A 26,936-nucleotide genomic window follows, 5' to 3' on the forward strand; every position below is an offset into this window, starting at 1 on the left:
CTTCACCATCTCCTGCCGTATTAGTGTCACCGCACCCTCCTGTAACTTCACCATCTCCTGCTGTATTAGTGTCACTGCACCCTCCTGTAACTTCACCATCTCCTGCTGTATTAGTGTCACCGCGCCCTCCTGTAACTTCACCATCTCCTGCTGTATTAGTGTCACCGCGCCCTCCTGTAACTTCACCATCTCCTGCTGTATTAGTGCCACGGCACCCTCCTGTAACTTCACCATCTCCTGCTTTATTAGTGTCACCGCGCCCTCCTGTAACTTCACCATCTCCTGCTGTATTAGTGTCACCGCACCCTCCTGTAACTTCACCATCTCCTGCTGTATTAGTGTCACCGCGCCCTCCTTTAACTTCACCATCTCCTGCTGTATTAGTGTCACCGCACCCTCCTGTAACTTCACCATCTCCTGCTGTATTAATGTCACCGCACGCTCCTGTAACTTCACCATCTCCTGCTGTATTAGTGTCACTGCACCCTCCTGTAACTTCATCATCTCCTGCTGTATTAGTGTCACCGCGCCCTTCTGTAACTTCACCATCTCCTGCCGTATTAGTGTCACCGCGCCCTCCTGTAACTTCACCATCTTCTGCTGTATTAGTATCACCGCACCCTCCTGTAACTTCACCATCTCCTGCTGTATTAGTGTCACCGCGCCCTCCTGTAACTTCACCATCTCCTGCTGTATTAGTGTCACCACATCTTCCTGTAACTTCACCATCTCCTGCTGTATTAGTGTCACGGCACCCTCCTGTAACTTCACCATCTCCTGCTGTATTAGTGTCACCGCACCCTCCTGTAACTTCACCATCTCCTGCTGTATTAGTGTCACCGCGCCCTCCTGTAACTTCACCATCTCCTGCTGTATTAGTGTCACCGCGCCCTCCTGTAACTTCACCATCTCCTGCTGTATTAGTGTCACCGCATCTTCCTGTAACTTCACCATCTCCTGCTGTATTAGTGTCACCGCACCCTCCTGTAACTTCACCATCTCCTGCTGTATTAGTGTCACCGCACCCTCCTGTAACTTCACCATCTCCTGCTGTATTAGTGTAACCGCGCCCTCCTGTAACTTCACCATCTCCTGCTGTATTAGTGTCACCGCGCCCTCCTGTAACTTCACCATCTCCTGCTGTATTAGTGTCACCGCACCCTCCTGTAACTTCACCATCTCCTGCTGTATTAGTGTCACCGCGCCCTCCTGTAACTTCATCATCTCCTGCTGTATTAGTGTCACCGCACCCTCCTGTAACTTCACCATCTCCTGCTGTATTAGTGTCACCACATCTTCCTGTAACTTCACCATCTCCTGCTGTATTAGTGTCACCGCATCTTCCTGTAACTTCACCATCTCCTGCTGTATTAGTGTCACCGCGCCCTCCTGTAACTTCATCATCTCCTGCTGTATTAGTGTCACCGCGCCCTCCTGTAACTTCACCATCTCCTGCTGTATTAGTGTCACCACACCCTCCTGTAACTTCACCATCTCCTGCTGTATTAGTGTCACCGCACCCTCCTGTAACTTCACCATCTCCTGCTGTATTAATGTCACCGCGCCCTTCTGTAACTTCATCATCTCCTGCTGTATTAGTGTCACCGCACCCTCCTGTAACTTCACCATCTCCTGCTGTATTAGTGTCACCGCGCCCTCCTGTAACTTCACCATCTCCTGCTGTATTAGTGTCACGGCACCCTCCTGTAACTTCACCATCTCCTGCTGTATTAGTGTCACGGCACCCTCCTGTAACTTCACCATCTCCTGCTGTATTAGTGTCACAGCACCCTCCTGTAACTTCACCATCTCCTGCTGTATTAGTGTCACCGCACCCTCCTGTAACTTCACCATCTCCTGCTGTATTAGTGTCACGGCACCCTCCTGTAACTTCACCATCTCCTGCTGTATTAGTGTCACTGCACCCTCCTGTAACTTCACCATCTCCTGCTGTATTAGTGTCACCGCGCGCTCCTGTAACTTCACCATCTCCTGCTGTATTAGTGCCACGGCACCCTCCTGTAACTTCACCATCTCCTGCTTTATTAGTGTCACCGCGCCCTCCTGTAACTTCACCATCTCCTGCTGTATTAGTGTCACCGCGCCCTTCTGTAACTTCATCATCTCCTGCCGTATTAGTGTCACCGCGCCCTCCTGTAACTTCACCATCTCCTGCTGTATTAGTGTCACCGCGCCCTCCTGTAACTTCACCATCTCCTGCTGTATTAGTGTCACTGCACCCTCCTGTAACTTCACCATCTCCTGCTGTATTAGTGTCACCGCACCCTCCTGTAACTTCACCATCTCCTGCTGTATTAGTGTCACCGCACCCTCCTGTAACTTCACCATCTCCTGCTGTATTAGTGCCACGGCACCCTCCTGTAACTTCACCATCTCCTGCTGTATTAGTATTACCGCACCCTCCTGTAACTTCACCATCTCCTGCTGTATTAGTGTCACCGCGCCCTCCTGTAACTTCACCATCTCCTGCTGTATTAATGTCACCGCGCCCTTCTGTAACTTCACCATCTCCTGCTGTATTAGTATCACCGCACCCTCCTGTAACTTCACCATCTCCTGCTGTATTAGTGTCACCGCGCCCTCCTGTAACTTCACCATCTCCTGCTGTATTAGTATCACCGCACCCTCCTGTAACTTCACCATCTCCTGCTGTATTAATGTCACTGCACCCTCCTGTAACTTCACCATCTCCTGCTGTATTAATGTCACCGCGCCCTTCTGTAACTTCACCATCTCCTGCTGTATTAATGTCACCGCACCCTCCTGTAACTTCACCATCTCCTGCTGTATTAATGTCAAGGCGCCCTCCTGTAACTTCACCATCTCCTGCTGTATTAATGTCACCGCGCCCTTCTGTAACTTCATCATCTCCTGCTGTATTAGTGTCACCGCACCCTCCTGTAACTTCATCATCTCCTGCTGTATTAGTGCCACTGCACCCTCCTGTAACTTCACCATCTCCTGCTGTATTAGTGTCACCGCACCCTCCTGTAACTTCACCATCTCCTGCTGTATTAGTGCCACGGCACCCTCCTGTAACTTCACCATCTCCTGCTGTATTAGTATCACCGCACCCTCCTGTAACTTCACCATCTCCTGCTGTATTAGTATCACCGCACCCTCCTGTAACTTCACCATCTCCTGCTGTATTAGTGTCACTGCACCCTCCTGTAACTTCACCATCTCCTGCTGTATTAGTGTCACCGCACCCTCCTGTAACTTCACCATCTCCTGCTGTATTAGTATCACCGCACCCTCCTGTAACTTCACCATCTCCTGCTGTATTAGTGTCACTGCACCCTCCTGTAACTTCACCATCTCCTGCTGTATTAGTGTCACCGCGCCCTTCTGTAACTTCACCATCTCCTGCTGTATTAGTGCCACGGCACCCTCCTGTAACTTCACCATCTCCTGCTGTATTAGTATCACCGCACCCTCCTGTAACTTCACCATCTCCTGCTGTATTAGTATCACCGCACCCTCCTGTAACTTCACCATCTCCTGCTGTATTAGTGTCACCGCGCCCTCCTGTAACTTCACCATCTCCTGCTGTATTAGTGCCACGGCACCCTCCTGTAACTTCACCATCTCCTGCTGTATTAGTGTCACTGCACCCTCCTGTAACTTCACCATCTCCTGCTGTATTAGTGTCACCGCGCCCTCCTGTAACTTCACCATCTCCTGCTGTATTAGTGCCACGGCACCCTCCTGTAACTTCACCATCTCCTGCTGTATTAGTGTCACCGCGCCCTCCTGTAACTTCACCATCTCCTGCTGTATTAGTGTCACTGCACCCTCCTGTAACATCACCATCTCCTGCTGTATTAATGTCAAGGCGCCCTCCTGTAACTTCACCATCTCCTGCTGTATTAATGTCACCGCGCCCTTCTGTAACTTCATCATCTCCTGCTGTATTAGTGTCACCGCACCCTCCTGTAACTTCACCATCTCCTGCTGTATTAGTGTCACGGCACCCTCCTGTAACTTCATCATCTCCTGCCGTATTAGTGTCACCGCGCCCTTCTGTAACTTCATCATCTCCTGCCGTATTAGTGTCACCGCGCCCTCCTGTAACTTCACCATCTCCTGCTGTATTAGTGTCACCGCGCCCTCCTGTAACTTCACCATCTCCTGCTGTATTAATGTCACCGCACCCTCCTGTAACTTCACCATCTCCTGCTGTATTAGTGTCACCACACCCTCCTGTAACTTCACCATCTCCTGCTGTATTAGTGTCACCGCGCCCTCCTGTAACTTCACCATCTCCTGCTGTATTAGTGTCACCGCGCCCTCCTGTAACTTCACCATCTCCTGCTGTATTAGTGTCACCGCGCCCTCCTGTAACTTCATCATCTCCTGCTGTATTAGTATCACCGCACCCTCCTGTAACTTCACCATCTCCTGCTGTATTAGTGTCACCGCACCCTCCTGTAACTTCACCATCTCCTGCTGTATTAGTGTCACCGCACCCTCCTGTAACTTCACCATCTCCTGCTGTATTAGTGTCACCACATCTTCCTGTAACTTCACCATCTCCTGCCGTATTAGTGTCACCGCACCCTCCTGTAACTTCACCATCTCCTGCTGTATTAGTGTCACTGCACCCTCCTGTAACTTCACCATCTCCTGCTGTATTAGTGTCACCGCGCCCTCCTGTAACTTCACCATCTCCTGCTGTATTAGTGTCACCGCGCCCTCCTGTAACTTCACCATCTCCTGCTGTATTAGTGCCACGGCACCCTCCTGTAACTTCACCATCTCCTGCTTTATTAGTGTCACCGCGCCCTCCTGTAACTTCACCATCTCCTGCTGTATTAGTGTCACCGCACCCTCCTGTAACTTCACCATCTCCTGCTGTATTAGTGTCACCGCGCCCTCCTTTAACTTCACCATCTCCTGCTGTATTAGTGTCACCGCACCCTCCTGTAACTTCACCATCTCCTGCTGTATTAATGTCACCGCACGCTCCTGTAACTTCACCATCTCCTGCTGTATTAGTGTCACTGCACCCTCCTGTAACTTCATCATCTCCTGCTGTATTAGTGTCACCGCGCCCTTCTGTAACTTCACCATCTCCTGCCGTATTAGTGTCACCGCGCCCTCCTGTAACTTCACCATCTTCTGCTGTATTAGTATCACCGCACCCTCCTGTAACTTCACCATCTCCTGCTGTATTAGTGTCACCGCGCCCTCCTGTAACTTCACCATCTCCTGCTGTATTAGTGTCACCACATCTTCCTGTAACTTCACCATCTCCTGCTGTATTAGTGTCACGGCACCCTCCTGTAACTTCACCATCTCCTGCTGTATTAGTGTCACCGCACCCTCCTGTAACTTCACCATCTCCTGCTGTATTAGTGTCACCGCGCCCTCCTGTAACTTCACCATCTCCTGCTGTATTAGTGTCACCGCGCCCTCCTGTAACTTCACCATCTCCTGCTGTATTAGTGTCACCGCATCTTCCTGTAACTTCACCATCTCCTGCTGTATTAGTGTCACCGCACCCTCCTGTAACTTCACCATCTCCTGCTGTATTAGTGTCACCGCACCCTCCTGTAACTTCACCATCTCCTGCTGTATTAGTGTAACCGCGCCCTCCTGTAACTTCACCATCTCCTGCTGTATTAGTGTCACCGCGCCCTCCTGTAACTTCACCATCTCCTGCTGTATTAGTGTCACCGCACCCTCCTGTAACTTCACCATCTCCTGCTGTATTAGTGTCACCGCGCCCTCCTGTAACTTCATCATCTCCTGCTGTATTAGTGTCACCGCACCCTCCTGTAACTTCACCATCTCCTGCTGTATTAGTGTCACCACATCTTCCTGTAACTTCACCATCTCCTGCTGTATTAGTGTCACCGCATCTTCCTGTAACTTCACCATCTCCTGCTGTATTAGTGTCACCGCGCCCTCCTGTAACTTCATCATCTCCTGCTGTATTAGTGTCACCGCGCCCTCCTGTAACTTCACCATCTCCTGCTGTATTAGTGTCACCACACCCTCCTGTAACTTCACCATCTCCTGCTGTATTAGTGTCACCGCACCCTCCTGTAACTTCACCATCTCCTGCTGTATTAATGTCACCGCGCCCTTCTGTAACTTCATCATCTCCTGCTGTATTAGTGTCACCGCACCCTCCTGTAACTTCACCATCTCCTGCTGTATTAGTGTCACCGCGCCCTCCTGTAACTTCACCATCTCCTGCTGTATTAGTGTCACGGCACCCTCCTGTAACTTCACCATCTCCTGCTGTATTAGTGTCACGGCACCCTCCTGTAACTTCACCATCTCCTGCTGTATTAGTGTCACAGCACCCTCCTGTAACTTCACCATCTCCTGCTGTATTAGTGTCACCGCACCCTCCTGTAACTTCACCATCTCCTGCTGTATTAGTGTCACGGCACCCTCCTGTAACTTCACCATCTCCTGCTGTATTAGTGTCACTGCACCCTCCTGTAACTTCACCATCTCCTGCTGTATTAGTGTCACCGCGCGCTCCTGTAACTTCACCATCTCCTGCTGTATTAGTGCCACGGCACCCTCCTGTAACTTCACCATCTCCTGCTTTATTAGTGTCACCGCGCCCTCCTGTAACTTCACCATCTCCTGCTGTATTAGTGTCACCGCGCCCTTCTGTAACTTCATCATCTCCTGCCGTATTAGTGTCACCGCGCCCTCCTGTAACTTCACCATCTCCTGCTGTATTAGTGTCACCGCGCCCTCCTGTAACTTCACCATCTCCTGCTGTATTAGTGTCACTGCACCCTCCTGTAACTTCACCATCTCCTGCTGTATTAGTGTCACCGCACCCTCCTGTAACTTCACCATCTCCTGCTGTATTAGTGTCACCGCACCCTCCTGTAACTTCACCATCTCCTGCCGTATTAGTGTCACCGCACCCTCCTGTAACTTCACCATCTCCTGCTGTATTAGTGTCACTGCACCCTCCTGTAACTTCACCATCTCCTGCTGTATTAGTGTCACCGCACCCTCCTGTAACTTCACCATCTCCTGCTGTATTAGTGTCACCGCGCGCTCCTGTAACTTCACCATCTCCTGCTGTATTAGTGTCACCACGCCCTCCTGTAACTTCACCATCTCCTGCTGTATTAGTGTCACCGCGCCCTCCTGTAACTTCACCATCTCCTGCTGTATTAGTGTCACCACATCTTCCTGTAACTTCACCATCTCCTGCTGTATTAGTGTCACCGCGCCCTCCTGTAACTTCACCATCTCCTGCTGTATTAGTGTCACCGCGCCCTCCTGTAACTTCACCATCTCCTGCTGTATTAGTGTCACCACATCTTCCTGTAACTTCACCATCTCCTGCTGTATTAGTGTCACGGCACCCTCCTGTAACTTCACCATCTCCTGCTGTATTAGTGTCACTGCACCCTCCTGTAACTTCACCATCTCCTGCTGTATTAGTGTCACCGCGCCCTCCTGTAACTTCACCATCTCCTGCTGTATTAGTGTCACCGCGCCCTCCTGTAACTTCACCATCTCCTGCTGTATTAGTGTCACCACATCTTCCTGTAACTTCACCATCTCCTGCTGTATTAGTGTCACCACATCTTCCTGTAACTTCACCATCTCCTGCTGTATTAGTGTCACCACATCTTCCTGTAACTTCACCATCTCCTGCTGTATTAGAGTCACCCACACCTTCACCGCCAATTTGTCTCTTTCCTGTCACTTTCAGTCTCTTTCTTGTCCCCATGTCTGTGACTGAGGATGGATTTTAGGGGCTTCATCCCCCTCTGACTGTACTTTTGGAGCCCTCCTTGCACATTACCCACCTCTCTCCTCTTTTCTATATTTGGATCTATCAATCCTCCATAATTTTAGCTTACCCACAATCACATGGAAATAGATCATGGAGAACCTGTGGGGCCAAAACATCTTAGGCGATCACTTGATGGAGTGGTGGTCTGGCTTCGGACTGCGACCACAAGGACTGACCCCACGGCACAGACCGACCTAGTGGCACAAACCAACTCCACGGCTCAGACCGATCCCACCGTGCTGTCTGACCACACTCTGACTCCACTGCGCTGGCTGATCACACACTGACCCCACGACACAGATCGACCCCTCTGCAATGGCTGACCACACACTGACCCCACGGGCTCAGATCGACCATTCCGTGCCGGCTCACCACACACTGACCCCACAGCTCAGACAAACCCCTTTCTTGCTGACCCCACGATTCACACCGACCCCTTCATGCTTGCTCCCCACACACTGATCCCATGACACAGACCAACCCCTCCGCGCTGGCTCCCCACACACTGATCCCATGACACAGACCAACCCCTCCGCGCTGGCTCCCCACACACTGACCCGATGACACAGACCAACCCCTCCACGCTGGCTCCCCACACACTGACCCCATGACACAGACCAACCCCTCCGCGCTGGCTCCCCACACACTGACCCCATGACACAGACCAACCCCTCCGCGCTGGCTCCCCACACACTGACCCCATGACACAGACCAACCCCTCCGCGCTGGCTCCCCACACACTGACCCCATGACACAGACCAACCCCTCCGCGCTGGCTCCCCACACACTGACCCCATGACACAGACCAACCCCTCCGCGCTGGCTCCCCACACACTGACCCCATGACACAGACCAACCCCTCCGCGCTGGCTCCCCACACACTGACCCCATGACACAGACCAACCCCTCCACGCTGGCTCCCCACACACTGACCCCATGACACAGACCAACCCCTCCCTGCTGGCTCCCCACACACTGACCCCATGACACAGACCAACCCCTCCGCGCTGGCTCCCCACACACTGACCCCATGACACAGACCAACCCCTCCGCGCTGGCTCCCCACACACTGACCCCATGACACAGACCAACCCCTCCCCGCTGGCTCCCCACACACTGACCCCATGACACAGACCAACCCCTCCCCGCTGGCTCCCCACACACTGACCCCATGACACAGACCAACCCCTCCGCGCTGGCTCCCCACACACTGACCCCATGACACAGACCAACCCCTCCACGCTGGCTCCCCACACACTGACCCCATGACACAGACCAACCCCTCCCTGCTGGCTCCCCACACACTGACCCCATGACACAGACCAACCCCTCCGCGCTGGCTCCCCACACACTGACCCCATGACACAGACCAACCCCTCCGCGCTGGCTCCCCACACACTGACCCCATGACACAGACCAATCCCTCCCCGCTGGCTCCCCACACACTGATCCCACGGCTCACACTGACCCAACCGCGACCAGCCCCAATGTAGCGACCACATCGCAGTAGGTGACCCCACAGTACTCCCTGACCCCACTGCGGTATGACCCATGTCTGCAGGGTCCTGGTCCAGGTCTTGACCTCTCTGGGTAACTCCATTAGAGTACATGCATTGAGGTGGTCCCTGCTGTACAGGACGCTGCCTCTCCTCACTGCACAGACCACCTTGGATGGGGGGCTGCTTACAGAGGGCGATGCTGGGGGCACACACAGTCCTGAGCATAGATGAGCGTCCTCCACCATTGTGCTGCTTCACTACATCCCTCCAGTCCTATCTCTAAGTGACGACCACCTGACCCCCGTGGCTCGGGGACCCCACCACGACAGTCGCTTCATGATACATCTGTATCTTAGCGTTTAAAGGGCCGGCGTCGCCTTCTGTAATGAAGCTTCATTATTGGACAATGAAATGTTCTGAGATTTTCTATTAGACTTTATGTTTTCATTACAAGCAATACTGAAGATCTCTGCTTGCTGCCTGTGAATGTAAACCTGCTCCTGCCATCTGGAGTCCAGGCCATTTAGATCATGGAGGATTGCTCAGATCAGAACGTTTCCAGTCACTTACAGCAAGCAGAGATGTGGACGATGGTGGGAAGTGACATGTCTATAAGAGATCGGGAGCAGGTGTCATCCAGCAGTGACGGAGCGCCGCTCTGCGTCCTGGACCCTCCTGTGCCGAGCCGCCTGCGCACAGCATTGTGGGTGGTCGCAGGCTGGATGGCGCCGTGCACGCAGCCACTGACTCCACTCATGAAGACCCAGCATTCACACCGTCCTGGGGTCTCATCGTGGTCGCCCCCGCTGCCGGTGAGCCATTGTCCAGCAGACGCCCGGCCTATTACTCTGCGGAGACTTCTGGAACGTGAGGCGCTTCCCAGTGATGGCGGTGACATGAGGTCAAGATGGCGGAGTGTCCGTCTTATCTGTAACACAAGAGGTGCGAGGTGAGGATGGCCACGGCTCCCCACCAGTGACTGAGTCCCACAGCACGTCCACTACTGACCGTCAGAAGTGGAAATGGCGCCATCGTCTGCTGCCGAGAAGATGAGGTCTGTCCCATCTGTAATCAGCAAAGACCTTGACCTGTGACATCGATCCCCAGAGCGCGTCCTCCGCAGGACAATCTGGAGGAGAAGACACCGACGTGAGAGGTTGTCAGCTCCGCCCCCTGATGACATCACTGATGTAATGACAACGCATCAACCATGAGACCACACCCCTTATACTACAGCCCCGCCCCTGGTGATGACATCACTGATATACACCATGAGACCACACCCCTTATACTACAGCCCCGCCCCTGGTGATGACATCACTGATATACACCATGAGACCACACCCCTGATGATGACATCACTGATGTAGTGACATGAGATTTCCCGTTACTCTTCAGCTGTCTTCCCAGGCAGTGACAGCTGCCTCCTGGGGTCCTCACCTTCCGGCTCTGGGGGCTGCTGGGGGCGGACGCGCTGGTGTACAGGCTCAGGCTGGAGTTGGAGTTACTTGGTGACAGCCCTCTAGTTTTGGCCAGGCTCCCGGCACGGCCTGCGGTGGAGGAGGACACCTCGGGGGTCAGATACTTCTCATTGATCTTCAGGTTGGTTCTTCCTTTCACTGTAAGAATAGAAAAGTAATAAGAGAAAACAGTGAAGTCGGAGCAGATAACCCTGCGTGAGGAGAGCAGGGTGTAATGGGAAACTGTGGTGGTATATCGCATAACATCACCCCCATTACCACAGACACCCGGGGTCGTCTGTCCACCCTCCCTGACATCATGTCCTCCCTCTGACGCTGAATCTGTCAAATACTGAACCTCTTGTGTTTCCTCCCTCCACTGACCGACCTATGCCCGATATTACCGTCTCTGTGTGTGGTTCTACCATTACTCCCCAGCACCATACCCGCTGTTTAGGGGTCATAGGTGACTCGGATCTTTCCTTCCCCCCTACATCTGATCACTCGCTCATGTCACCGGCATCTCAAAAACATCTTCCAAAAGCACAACTGTAACTCTCTACTAATAGGTCTCCCTGCTGATAATCTCTCCCCTCTCTAATCCGTTCTGAATGTAGCAGCCAGAATCATAGTTCTGTCCAGCTGCTACACCGATGCCTCCACCCTGTGCCAGTCATTGCACTGGTTACCAATCCGCTACGTAATCCAATATTAACATATCACTTTCACTATCAAAGCTCTCCACAGTACTGCAACGTCCTTCATCTCCTCCTCATCTCTGTATATCACCCTACCCGTCCTCTTCACAGTGCTGTACCACCCTACATCTCCTCCTTATCTCTATCTACCACCCTAACCATCCTCCACAGTGCTGCACTACCCTACATCTTCTCCTCATCTCTGTATATCACCCTACCTGTCCTCTCCACAGTGCTGCACCGCCTACATCTCCTCCTCATCTCTGTATATAACCCTACCCGTCCTCTCCACAGTGCTGCACCACCCTACATCTCCTCATCTCTGTATATAACCCTACCCGTCCTCTCCACAGTGCTGCACCGCCTACATCTCGTCATCTCTGTATATAACCCTACCCGTCCTCTCCACAGTGCTGCACCGCCTACATCTCCTCCTCATCTCTGTATATAACCCTACCCATCCTCTCCACAGTGCTGCACCGCCTACATCTCCTCATCTCTGCATATAACCCTACCCATCCTCTCCACAGTGCTGCACTGTCCTACATCTCCTCCTCATCTGTCTACCAACATACTCGTCCTCTCTACAGTGCTGCCCTACATCTCCTGCTCATCTCTGTATATCACCCTACCTGTCCTCTCCACAGTGCTGTACCACCCTACATCTCCTCCTTATCTCTATCTACCACCCTAACCATCCTCCACAGTGCTGCACTGCCCTACATCTTCTCCTCATCTCTGTATATCACCCTACCCGTCCTCTTCACAGTGCTGTACCACCCTACATCTCCTCCTTATCTCTATCTACCACCCTAACCATCCTCCACAGTGCTGCACTACCCTACATCTTCTCCTCATCTCTGTATATCACCCTACCTGTCCTCTCCACAGTGCTGCACCGCCTACATCTCCTCCTCATCTCTGTATATAACCCTACCCGTCCTCTCCACAGTGCTGCACCACCCTACATCTCCTCATCTCTGTATATAACCCTACCCGTCCTCTCCACAGTGCTGCACCGCCTACATCTCGTCATCTCTGTATATAACCCTACCCGTCCTCTCCACAGTGCTGCACCGCCTACATCTCCTCCTCATCTCTGTATATAACCCTACCCATCCTCTCCACAGTGCTGCACCGCCTACATCTCCTCATCTCTGTATATAACCCTACCCATCCTCTCCACAGTGCTGCACTGTCCTACATCTCCTCCTCATCTGTCTACCAACATACTCGTCCTCTCTACAGTGCTGCCCTACATCTCCTGCTCATCTCTGTATATCACCCTACCTGTCCTCTCCACAGTGCTGTACCACCCTACATCTCCTCCTTATCTCTATCTACCACCCTAACCATCCTCCACAGTGCTGCACTGCCCTACATCTTCTCCTCATCTCTGTATATCACCCTACCTGTCCTCTCCACAGTGCTGCACCGCCTACATCTCCTCCTCATCTCTGTATATAACCCTACCCGTCCTCTCCACAGTGCTGCACCGCCTACATCTCGTCATCTCTGTATATAACCCTACCCGTCCTCTCCACAGTGCTGCACCGCCTACATCTCCTCCTCATCTCTGTATATAAGCCTACCCATCCTCTCCACAGTGCTGCACCACCTACATCTCCTCATCTCTGTATATAACCCTACCCATCCTCTCCACAGTGCTGCACTGTCCTACATCTCCTCCTCATCTGTCTACCAACATACTCGTCCGCTCTACAGTGCTGCCCTACATCTCCTGCTCATCTCTGTATATCACCCTACCCGTCCTCTTCACAGTGCTGTACCACCCTACATCTCCTCCTTATCTCTATCTACCACCCTAACCATCCTCCACAGTGCTGCACTACCCTACATCTTCTCCTCATCTCTGTATATCACCCTACCTGTCCTCTCCACAGTGCTGCACCGCCTACATCTCCTCCTCATCTCTGTATATAACCCTACCCATCCTCCACCGTGCTGCACAGTCCTACATCTCCTCATCTGTCTACCAACATACTCGTCCTCTCTACAGTGCTGCCCTACATCTCTGCTCATCTCTGTATACCACCTACCCATCCTCTCCAGTGCTGCACCACCCTACATCTCCTCCTCATCTCTATCTACCACCCTAACCATCTCCAGTGCTGCACTACCCTACATCTTCTCCTCATTTCTGTATATCACCCTACCTGTCCTCTCCACAGTGCTGCACCGCCTACATCTCCTCATCTCTGTATATAACCCTACCCATCCTCTCCACAGTGCTGCACCGCCCTACATCTTCTCCTCATTTCTGTATATCACCCTACCTGTCCTCTCCACAGTGCTGCACCGCCTACATCTCCTCATCTCTGTATATAACCCTACCCGTCCTCTCCACAGTGCTGCACCGCCTACATCTCCTCATCTCTGTATATAACCCTACCCATCCTCTCCACAGTGCTGCACCGCCCTACATCTCCCCCTCATCACTACCACCTACCCATCCTCTCCACAGTGCTGCACCGTCCTACATCTCCTCATCTGTCTACCAACATACTCGTCCTCTCTACAGTGCTGCCCTACATCTTCTCCTCATTTCTGTATATCACCCTACCCGTCCTCTCCACAGTGCTGCACCACCCTACATCTCCTCATCTCTGTATATAATCCTACCCATCCTCTCCACAGTGCTGCACCACCCTACATCTTCTCCTCATCTCTGTATATAATCCTACCCATCCTCTCCACAGTGCTGCACTGCCCTACATCTCCTCCTCATCTCTGTTTACCACCCTACTTGTCCTATCCACAGTGCTGCACAAGGTGGCTCTTTTAGTTATAAACGCCTGGGGGGGTGACAGGTTCCCTTTAATTCTCAGTATCCACAGATTCAACCCCTTAGTGACGGCGCCAATTTTTTAAAATCTGACATCTATCCCTTTATGTAATAATATCTCTGGAATGCTTCAACATATCTTATGGATTTTGAGAAAGTTTTTTCATAACACATTATACGATATGATAATGGTAAATTTAAGTTGATCTGTTTTACATTTTGCCATAAAAATATCAGAAATTTGACCAAAATTGTTACAAAATTAGCAATTTTCAAATTTTGAATGATTATCGTTTTAATTTAGATAGGTATACCACAAAAAACATTAATAAATAATGTATCCGTCATGTCGGCTTTACATCGGCACCATTTTTGAAATGTTGTTTTATTTTGTTAGCGTTTCAGAAGGATTATTAATGTAGCAGTCATTTTTCATTTTTTCAAGGAAATTTACAAAACATTTTTTTAGGGAACTGTTCAATTTGGAAGTGACTTTGGGGGTTCTATATATTGGAAACCCCCAAAAGTTATACCATTTTAACCCCTTACTGACGTCGGATGGAATAGTGCGTCCGAAGTCAGTACCCCTGCTTTGAGGTGGGCTCCGGTAGTGAGCCCACCTCAAAGCCGCGACATGTCAGCTGTTTTCAACAGCTGACATGTGCCCGCAATATGTGTGTGAGGAATCGCGATCTGCCCGCGCCTATTAACTAGTTAAATGCCGCTGTCAAACTGGCAGTGGCATTTAACTAGTGTTTCCGGCCATCGGGCTGGAAATACGCGCACCGCTGACCCCCGTCATGTGATCGGCGTGACAAGCAGAGGTCTCCTGCAGACCTCTATGGTTGTTGATGCAAGATTGCAGTGAGCGCCCCCCTGTGGTCGGCACACATAGCAATGCTGTAATTCTGCTACATAGAGGCGATCATGCTATGCCAGCTTCTAGCCTCCTATGCAGACTATTGAATCATGGCAAAAGTAAAAAAAAAAGTGTTTAAAAATATGAAAAAAATAAAAAAAAAACATAAAAGTTCAAATCACCCCCCTTTCGCCCCATTCAAAATAAAACAATAAAAGAATAAAAGCTACACATATTTGTTATCGTCGCGTTCAGAATCGCCCAATCTACGAATAAAAAAAAGAATTAACCTGATCGCTAAACAGTATAGCGAGAAAAAAATTCAAAACGCCAGAATTACATTTTTTTGGTCTCCGTGACATTGGATTAAAATGCAATAACGGGCGATCAAAATAAAGTTATCTGCACCAAAATGGTATCATTAAAAACGTCAGCTCGGCACGCAAAAAATAAGCCCTCACCGAACCCGAGATCATGAAAAATGGAGACGCTACGGGTATCGGAAAATGGCACAATTTGTTTGTTTTTTTAGCAAAGTTTGGAAATTTTTTCACCACTTAGATAAAACATAACCTAGACATGTTAGGTGATTATGAACTCGTAATACGTGGAAGATAGCCGTAGGCACTACTATAAATTGTGGTGCACAAGTAGGTGCCCAAACCGTACTTATGTTGTGGATAAACTTGGCACACACGTACATACAATATTGACGTTTCGGTCTCAGATTATCTCACCCTAACTGTCACAATCACGAACTACGTTCACATTATTATAGTAGCATTTATCCTCACACCCACATTCCTAGTGCATGGTGATCAGGACACTAATGGTATTATCCTGAACAAAAGAACTATATTTCATATACCATTGATAGTTATGCTTTTCATTGTTCTATTGAGACCCATGTATGATTGACAATACTGTAAATATTATTGTATATACCCATTTTATTTTGTTTCACTATTTTTCTTTATTTAGTTCATTGATGAAGGTCTAATCTGAGACCAAAACGTCAATATTGTATGTACTCTCTCAATTAAATCTCACTTTCATTTGACCACGTGTGTGCCAAGTTTATCCACAAAATATGAATTCGTAATGACCTGGAGAATCATAACAGCAGCTCAGTTTTAGCATTTAGTGAAGCTAGCAAAAAAGCCAAACAATAACAAGTGTGGGGTTGCACATATTTTTGCAATTTCACAGCACTTGGAATTTTTTTCCCGTTTTCTAGTACAAGACATGGTAAAACCAATAGTGTCGTTGAAAAGTGCAAATCGTCCCGCAAAAAATAAGCCCTCACATGGCCATATTGACGGAAAAATAAAAAAGTTATGGCTCCGGGAAGGAGGGGAGCGAAAAACGAGAACGCAAAACCCAAAAAAGCTCCGGGGTTAAGGGGATAAAAACCAAACCCTTCAATGTATTCAAAATGACTTTCAGCTAGTTTATTAACCCTTCAGGTGATTGTTAGGAATTAATGCAAAGTGGCATAACAGGAATGAGAAAGTAGCTTTTCACCACCTAAATGTCGCTGCCTTCCTAACAAAACACTGCAGCCGGCAGACTCTAAGACCGTTATTTGGCCACGAACTGCTATCACAAACATCAGGACCACATGATCGAGATCTGAGAGTGTCCATGGGGTGGACGACGGAGCCCCCATACTGTTAACCACCTAGATGCCGTAGTCACTATTGACAGCAGCATCTAAGGGGTTAAACAGATTTGGACGGTGCCAACACTGATTGTGGCTGATGCAGAAAGTTGTCGGCTATTGTTACCTGTATGGGGAGGCTATCCTCTTATATCTCAGGTCAGTAAAAAGATGTATTGGCGGCCATTAAGGGGTTAGGCTTACACCGACCTGTCAGCTTGCCTCACTAATGACTATTCCCTGCTCTCCCCTCCTAATATCCCGACTCTGCTCCATGAAATTATCTGTTCCCACAACCTCCATGTACTGAGCACAACTTTGTATCTGTTCATATACAGACACTGGCCGGTGACCGGGTCATACATGTACAGATACAGATACTGGCCGGTGACCGGGTCATACATGTACAGATACAGATACTGGCCGGTGACCGGGTCATACATGTACAGATACAGATACTGGCCGGTGACCGGGTCATACATGTACATATACACATACAGGCTGGTGACCAGGTCATACATATACACATACTGGCCGGTGACCGGGTCATACATGTACACATACTGGCCGGTGCCCGGGTCATACATGTACAGATACACATACTGGCCGGTGACCGGGTCATACATGTACATATACACATACAGGCTGGTGACCAGGTCATACATATACACATACTGGCCGGTGACCGGGTCATACATGTACACATACTGGCCGGTGCCCGGGTCATACATGTACAGATACACATACTGGCCGGTGACCGGGTCATACATGTACATATACACATACTGGCCGGTGAGCGGGTCATACATGTACATATACAGATACTGGCTGGTGACCGGGTCATACATGTACATATACACATACTGGCCGGTGACCGGGTCATACATGTACATATACACATACTGGCCGGTGACCGGGTCATACATGTACATATACACATACTGGCCGGTGACCGGGTCATACATGTACAGATACAGATACTGGCCGGTGACCGGGTCATACATGTACATATACACATACTGGCCGGTGACCGGGTCATACATGTACAGATACAGATACTGGCCGGTGACCGGGTCATACACATACAGGCTGGTGACCAGGTCATACATATACACATACTGGCCGGTGACCGGGTCATACATGTACACATACTGGCCGGTGCCCGGGTCATACACATACAGATACTGGCCGGTGACCGGGTCATACATGTACACATACACATACTGGCCGGTGCCCGGGTCATACACATACAGATACTGGCCGGTGACCGGGTCATACATGTACAGATACAGATACTGGCCGGTGACCGGGTCATACACATACAGGCTGGTGACCAGGTCATACATATACACATACTGGCCGGTGACCGGGTCATACATGTACACATACTGGCCGGTGCCCGGGTCATACATGTACAGATACACATACTGGCCGGTGACCGGGTCATACATGTACATATACACATACAGGCTGGTGACCAGGTCATACATATACACATACTGGCCGGTGACCGGGTCATACATGTACACATACTGGCCGGTGCCCGGGTCATACATGTACAGATACACATACTGGCCGGTGACCGGGTCATACATGTACATATACACATACTGGCCGGTGAGCGGGTCATACATGTACATATACAGATACTGGCTGGTGACCGGGTCATACATGTACATATACACATACTGGCCGGTGACCGGGTCATACATGTACATATACACATACTGGCCGGTGACCGGGTCATACATGTACATATACACATACTGGCCGGTGACCGGGTCATACATGTACATATACACATACTGGCCGGTGACCGGGTCATACATGTACATATACACATACTGGCCGGTGACCGGGTCATACATGTACATATACACATACTGGCCGGTGACCGGGTCATACATATACAGATACTGGCCGGTGACCGGGTCATGCATCTACATATACACATACTGGCCGGTGACCGGGTCATACATGTACATATACACATACTGGCCGGTGACCGGGTCATACATGTACATATACACATACTGGCCGGTGACCGGGTCATACATGTACATAGACACATACTGGCCGGTGACCGGGTCATACATGTACATATACAGATACTGGCCGGTGACCGGGTCATGCATCTACATATATACATACTGGCCGGTGACCAGGTCATACATGTACATATACACATGCTGGCCGGTGACCGGGTCATACATGTACATATACAGATACTGGCCGGTGACCGGGTCATACATGTACATATACACATACTGGCCGGTGATCAGGTCATACATGTACATATACACATACTGGCCGGTGACCGGGTCATACATGTACATATACACATACTGGCCGGTGACCGGGTCATACATGTACATATACACATACTGGCCGGTGACCGGGTCATACATGTACATATACACATACTGGCCGGTGACCGGGTCATACATGTACATAGACACATACTGGCCGGTGACCGGGTCATACATGTACATATACAGATACTGGCCGGTGACCGGGTCATACATGTACATATATACATACTGGCCGGTGAGCGGGTCATACATGTACATATACACATACTGGCCGGTGACCGGGTCATACATATACATATACACATACTGGCCGGTGACCGGGTCATACATGTACATATACACATACTGGCCGGTGACCGGGTCATACATGTACATATACACATACTGGCCGGTGACCGGGTCATACATGTACATATACACATACTGGCCGGTGACCGGATCATACATGTACATATACACATACTGGCCGGTGACCGGGTCATGCATCTACATATACACATACTGGCCGGTGACCGGGTCATACATGTACATATACACATACTGGCCGGTGAGCGGGTCATACATGTACATATACAGATACTGGCTGGTGACCGGGTCATACATGTACATATACACATACTGGCCGGTGACCGGGTCATACATGTACATATACACATACTGGCCGGTGACCGGGTCATACATGTACATATACACATACTGGCCGGTGACCGGGTCATACATGTACATATACAGATACTGGCCGGTGACCGGGTCATGCATCTACATATACACATACTGGCCGGTGACCGGGTCATACATGTACATATACACATACTGGCCGGTGACCGGGTCATACATGTACATATACACATACTGGCCGGTGACCGGGTCATACATGTACATAGACACATACTGGCCGGTGACCGGGTCATACATGTACATATACAGATACTGGCCGGTGACCGGGTCATGCATCTACATATATACATACTGGCCGGTGACCAGGTCATACATGTACATATACACATACTGGCCGGTGACCGGGTCATACATGTACATATACACATACTGGCCGGTGATCAGATCATACATGTACATATACAGATACTGGCCGGTGACCGGGTCATACATGTACATATACACATACTGGCCGGTGACCGGGTCATACATGTACATATACACATACTGGCCGGTGACCGGGTCATACATGTACATATACAGATACTGGCCGGTGACCGGGTCATACATGTACATATACACATACTGGCCGGTGACCGGGTCATACATGTACATATACACATACTGGCCGGTGACCGGGTCATACATGTACATATATACATACTGGCCGGTGAATGGGTCATACATGTACATATACACATACTGGCCGGTGAATGGGTCATACATGTACATATACACATACTGGCCGGTGATCAGATCATACATGTACATATACAGATACTGGCCGGTGACCGGGTCATACATGTACATATACACATACTGGCCGGTGACCGGGTCATACATGTACATATACACATACTGGCCGGTGACCGGGTCATACATGTACATATACAGATACTGGCCGGTGACCGGGTCATACATGTACATATACACATACTGGCCGGTGACCGGGTCATACATGTACATATACACATACTGGCCGGTGACCGGGTCATACATGTACATATATACATACTGGCCGGTGACCGGGTCATACATGTACATATACACATACTGGCCGGTGACCGGGTCATACATATACACATACTGGCTGGTGACCGGGTCATACATATACACATACTGGCCGGTGACCGGGTCATGCATCGGTATATCACCCCCATGTATAATGATGGCTGGACCGTACAAGACAAGCTCTTGTTCCCTCTGTCCCCCCATTTCCTCATAGATGGTATCTGGAGCAGGACCCTCGCTCCTCCTGTGACCGGTGATGTCTGGTATCGTCCGCACACTTCCCCGCTTATTGTACAGCGCTGTGGTATATGCCGGCGATATAGAAATAACATTCCTATTATTATAACGCGGGGATGACGCACCTCTGCACGGGTCATTCTTCACCAGGAATTCATCCAGTGCGATCCAGCCACCTCCCACCCGCACCATGAGGGTACTGCGCAGAATCCGGACCATCCGCAGCTGCTGAGACTCCCCAAACTGAGAGAGACACAAACTGACAATCTGACACAGCGAGGGGAGGACTGCAGACACAGGGTGACCTATACAGCGGGGGCTGCAGACACAGGGTGACCTATACAGCGGGGGCTGCAGACACAGGGTGACCTATACAGCGGGGGCTGCAGACACAGGGTGACCTATACAGCGGGGGCTGCAGACACAGGGTGACCTATACAGCGGGGGCTGCAGACACAGGGTGACCTATACAGCGGGGGCTGCAGACACAGGGTGACCTATACAGCGGGGGCTGCAGACACAGGGTGACCTATACAGCGGGGGCTGCAGACACAGGGTGACCTATACAGCGGGGGCTGCAGACACAGGGTGACCTATACAGCGGGGGCTGCAGACACAGGGTGACCTATACAGCGGGGGCTGCAGACACAGGGTGACCTATACAGCGGGGGCTGCAGACACAGGGTGACCTATACAGCGGGGGCTGCAGACACAGGGTGACCTATACAGCGGGGGCTGCTGACACAGGGTGACCTATACAGCGGGGGCTGCAGACACAGGGTGACCTATACAGCGGGGGCTGCAGACACAGGGTGACCTATACAGCGGGGGCTGCAGACACAGGGTGACCTATACAGCGGGGGCTGCTGACACAGGGTGACCTATACAGCGGGGGCTGCAGACACAGGGTGACCTATACAGCGGGGGCTGCAGACACAGGGTGACCTATACAGCGGGGGCTGCTGACACAGGGTGACCTATACAGCGGGGGCTGCAGACACAGGGTGACCTATACAGCGGGGGCTGCAGACACAGGGTGACCTATACAGCGGGGGCTGCTGACACAGGTTGACCTATACAGCGGGGGCTGCAGACACAGGGTGACCTATACAGCGGGGGCTGCAGACACAGGGTGACCTATACAGCGGGGGCTGCTGACACAGGGTGACCTATACAGCGGGGGCTGCAGACACAGGGTGACCTATACAGCGGGGGCTGCAGACACAGGGTGACCTATACAGCGGGGGCTGCAGACACAGGGTGACCTATACAGCGGGGGCTGCAGACACAGGGTGACCTATACAGCGGGGGCTGCAGACACAGGGTGACCTATACAGCGGGGGCTGCAGACACAGGGTGACCTATACAGCGGGGGCTGCAGACACAGGGTGACCTATACAGCGGGGGCTGCAGACACAGGGTGACCTATACAGCGGGGGCTGCAGACACAGGGTGACCTATACAGCGGGGGCTGCAGACACAGGGTGACCTATACAGCGGGGGCTGCAGACACAGGGTGACCTATACAGCGGGGGCTGCAGACACAGGGTGACCTATACAGCGGGGGCTGCAGACACAGGGTGACCTATACAGCGGGGGCTGCAGACACAGGGTGACCTATACAGCGGGGGCTGCAGACACAGGGTGACCTATACAGCGGGGGCTGCAGACACAGGGTGACCTATACAGCGGGGGCTGCAGACACAGGGTGACCTATACAGCGGGGGCTGCAGACACAGGGTGACCTATACAGCGGGGGCTGCTGACACAGGGTGACCTATACAGCGGGGGCTGCAGACACAGGGTGACCTATACAGCGGGGGCTGCTGACACAGGGTGACCTATACAGCGGGGGCTGCAGACACAGGGTGACCTATACAGCGGGGGCTGCAGACACAGGGTGACCTATACAGCGGGGGCTGCAGACACAGGGTGACCTATACAGCGGGGGCTGCAGACACAGGGTGACCTATACAGCGGGGGCTGCAGACACAGGGTGACCTATACAGCGGGGGCTGCAGACACAGGGTGACCTATACAGCGGGGGCTGCAGACACAGGGTGACCTATACAGCGGGGGCTGCAGACACAGGGTGACCTATACAGCGGGGGCTGCAGACACAGGGTGACCTATACAGCGGGGGCTGCAGACACAGGGTGACCTATACAGCGGGGGCTGCAGACACAGGGTGACCTATACAGCGGGGGCTGCAGACACAGGGTGACCTATACAGCGGGGGCTGCAGACACAGGGTGACCTATACAGCGGGGGCTGCAGACACAGGGTGACCTATACAGCGGGGGCTGCAGACACAGGGTGACCTATACAGCGGGGGCTGCAGACACAGGGTGACCTATACAGCGGGGGCTGCAGACACAGGGTGACCTATACAGCGGGGGCTGCAGACACAGGGTGACCTATACAGCGGGGGCTGCAGACACAGGGTGACCTATACAGCGGGGGCTGCAGACACAGGGTGACCTATACAGCGGGGGCTGCTGACACAGGGTGACCTATACAGCGGGGGCTGCAGACACAGGGTGACCTATACAGCGGGGGCTGCAGACACAGGGTGACCTATACAGCGGGGGCTGCAGACACAGGGTGACCTATACAGCGGGGGCTGCAGACACAGGGTGACCTATACAGCGGGGGCTGCAGACACAGGGTGACCTATACAGCGGGGGCTGCAGACACAGGGTGACCTATACAGCGGGGGCTGCAGACACAGGGTGACCTATACAGCGGGGGCTGCAGACACAGGGTGACCTATACAGCGGGGGCTGCAGACACAGGGTGACCTATACAGCGGGGGCTGCAGACACAGGGTGACCTATACAGCGGGGGCTGCAGACACAGGGTGACCTATACAGCGGGGGCTGCAGACACAGGGTGACCTATACAGCGGGGGCTGCAGACACAGGGTGACCTATACAGCGGGGGCTGCAGACACAGGGTGACCTATACAGCGGGGGCTGCTGACACAGGGTGACCTATACAGCGGGGGCTGCAGACACAGGGTGACCTATACAGCGGGGGCTGCAGACACAGGGTGACCTATACAGCGGGGGCTGCAGACACAGGGTGACCTATACAGCGGGGGCTGCTGACACAGGGTGACCTATACAGCGGGGGCTGCAGACACAGGGTGACCTATACAGCGGGGGCTGCTGACACAGGGTGACCTATACAGCGTCTGGGGATTGGGGTCACAGGTGGGGGGTGACAAGTCTGGGGATTGGGGTCACAGGTGGGGGGTGACACGTCTGGGGATTGGGGTCATAGGTGGGGGGTGACACGTCTGGGGATTGGGGTCACAGGTAGGGGGGTGACACGTCTGGGGATTGGGGTCACAGGTGGGGGGTGACAAGTCTGGGGATTGGGGTCACAGGTGGGGGGTGACACGTCTGGGGATTGGGGTCACAGGTGGGGTTGACAAGTCTGGGGATTGGGGTCACAGGTGGGGGGTGACACGTCTGGGGATAGGGGTCACAGGTGGGGGGTGACACGTCTGGGGATTGGGGTCACAGGTGGGGGGTGACACGTCTGGGGATTGGGGTCACAGGTGGGGGGTGACACGTCTGGGGATTGGGGTCACAGGTGGGGGGTGACACGTCTGGGGATTGAGGTCACAGGTGGGGGGTGACACGTCTGGGGATTGGGGTCACAGGTGGGGTTGACACGTCTGGGGATTGGGGTCACAGGTGGGGGGGTGACACTTCTGGGGATTGGGGTCACAGGTGGGGGGTGACACGTCTGGGGATTGGGGTCACAGGTGGGGGGTGACACGTCTGGGGATTGGGGTCACAGGTGGGGTGACACGTCTGGGGATTGGGGTCACAGGTGGGGGGTGACACGTCTGGGGATTGGGGTCACAGGTGGGGGGTGACACGTCTGGGGATTGGGGTCACAGGTGGGGGGTGACACGTCTGGGGATTGGGGTCACAGGTGGGGGGTGACACGTCTGGGGATTGGGGTCACAGGTGGGGGGTGACACGTCTGGGGATTGGGGTCACAGGTGGGGAGGTGACACGTCTGGGGATTGGGGTCACAGGTGGGGTGACACGTCTGGGGATTGGGGTCACAGGTGGGGGGTGACACGTCTGGGGATTGGGGTCACAGGTGGGGGTTGACACGTCTGGGGATTGGGGTCACAGGTGGGGGGTGACACGTCTGGGGATTGGGGTCACAGGTGGGGGGTGACACGTCTGGGGATTGGGGTCACAGGTGGGGGTGACACGTCTGACGCGACATGTACGGGGGCGTCTCTCTAGTGAATACGGGGGAGCAGAAGAGCGGGGGAAAAGAACAAAGGTCTGCGGGGAGCGGAGAGAGAAACCAGAATGAAAATCAGCTGGAGAAGATTGCAGAGAGGAGGATGAGGAGGGAGGATGAGGATCCGTGCAGCTCAGTGTCAGCACCAGGGCGAGCGCCAGCACTACAGATAGGCTTGGGGTATCCCCGCCATGGCTGCTCGGACACACAGCTACTGATGGGATCCCCCCTGATGGTAACGCTGTGGATGTCGGGCAGTGGGGTGAAGATGAGGGGTTTCGGGACTACAGCCACACATGGCGGCACCTCCGGCACTCACCCGGTAGCGGTTGGCGCTGATCTGCTCCACCTGGAATCTCTTCGCACAGTTGCACTGAGCCACCTGTCTATTGACCTGAGAAGGAGCAGATCCACGTTACAGGGAGGCGGGCGGCTGATCGGGGGGCAGGCAGGGAGGATCTGGCTCTAACCTCATCCTGGATCCGGTCGGCATCTGCGATTCTCCTCAGGGGGTCTCTGCTGGGGTGCAGGGCGCTGACAAACTCATAATAGTCAATGAAGCCATCTCTATTAATGTCAAAGATGTTCGCAACAGCCGTCATCTCCAGAGAGTTTGTGGGGAATCCTGTGAGGAGAAAGCACGTTGTTCATCTGGGAAACTCATCAGCATCATAAGTCCGAGATAATAAGTCAGAGCTCTGAGATAATAGATTAGAAAACTGAGATGATAAGTCAGAGAACTGAGATAATAAGTCACAGAACTGAGATAAGTCAGAGCTCTGAGATAAGTCAGAGAACTGAGAAAATAAGTCACAGAACTAGGATAATAAGTCAGCTCTGAGATAATAAGTCAGAGCTCTGAGATAATAGATCAGAAAACTGAGATGATAAGTCAGAGAACTGAGATAATAAGTCAGAGCTCTGAGATAAGTCAGAGAACTGAGAAAATAAGTCACAGAACTGGGATAATAAGTCAGCTCTGAGATAATAAGTCAGAGCTCTGAGATAATAAGTCAGAGCTCTGAGATAATAGATCAGAGAACTGAGATGCTAAGTCAGAGAACTGAGATAATAGGTCAGAGAACTTGGATAATAGGTCAGAGATCTGAGATAAGTCAGAGAACTGAGATAATAGGTCAGAGAACTGAGATAAGTCAGAGAACTGAGATAATAGGTCAGAGAACTGAAATAATAAGTACGAGAACTGAGATAATAGGTCAGAAAACTGAGATAATAAGTCAGAGCTCTGAGATAAGTCAGAGAACAGAGATAATAGGTCAGAGAACTGAGATAATAAGTCAGAGCTCTGAGATAATAGGTTAGAGAACTAAGATGAGTCAGAGAACAGAGATAATAGGTCAGAGAACTGAGATAATAGGTCAGATAACTAAGATAATAGGTCAGAGAAGTGAGATAATAAGTCAGACAACGGAAATAATAGGTCAGAGAACTGAGACAATAGATCAGAGAACTGAGATAACAAGTCAGAGAACTGAGATAATAGGTCATAGAAATGAGATAAGTCAGAGATCTGAGATAATAGGTCAGAGAACTGAGATAATAAGTCAGAGAACTGAGATAATAAGTCAGAGAACTGAGATAATAACTCAGAGAACTGAGATAATAGGTGATAGAACTGAGATAATAAGTCAGAA

At 51.7% G+C, this 26,936-nt stretch overlaps 1 protein-coding gene across 4 annotated transcripts in view; it reads right to left on the reverse strand.

The window, feature by feature from the left end:
• Window positions 1-9,718: 9,718 nt before the first annotated feature.
• The window catches only part of LOC143783170 (microtubule-actin cross-linking factor 1, isoforms 6/7-like), a 347,588-nt gene continuing 330,370 nt past the window's right edge, over window positions 9,719-26,936 (reverse strand). For 3 of the 4 annotated variants that reach the window (XM_077271554.1, XM_077271553.1, XM_077271555.1), the window contains 6 exons: window positions 25,752-25,906; window positions 25,601-25,675; window positions 21,132-21,249; window positions 10,747-10,925; window positions 10,315-10,435; window positions 9,719-10,234 (listed from right to left, as the gene is read on the reverse strand). In XM_077271554.1, the coding sequence (XP_077127669.1) occupies window positions 10,209-10,234; window positions 10,315-10,435; window positions 10,747-10,925; window positions 21,132-21,249; window positions 25,601-25,675; window positions 25,752-25,906 (674 nt within the window). In that variant the 3' untranslated portion in view covers window positions 9,719-10,208. Of the gene's footprint in view, window positions 10,235-10,314; window positions 10,436-10,746; window positions 10,926-21,131; window positions 21,250-25,056; window positions 25,323-25,600; window positions 25,676-25,751; window positions 25,907-26,936 lie in introns of those variants that run through there. The other variant, XM_077271556.1, reaches the window with a different exon arrangement.

The sequence above is a fragment of the Ranitomeya variabilis genome, chromosome 6 (assembly GCF_051348905.1).
Source record: "Ranitomeya variabilis isolate aRanVar5 chromosome 6, aRanVar5.hap1, whole genome shotgun sequence".
Taxonomy (NCBI): domain Eukaryota; kingdom Metazoa; phylum Chordata; class Amphibia; order Anura; family Dendrobatidae; genus Ranitomeya; species Ranitomeya variabilis.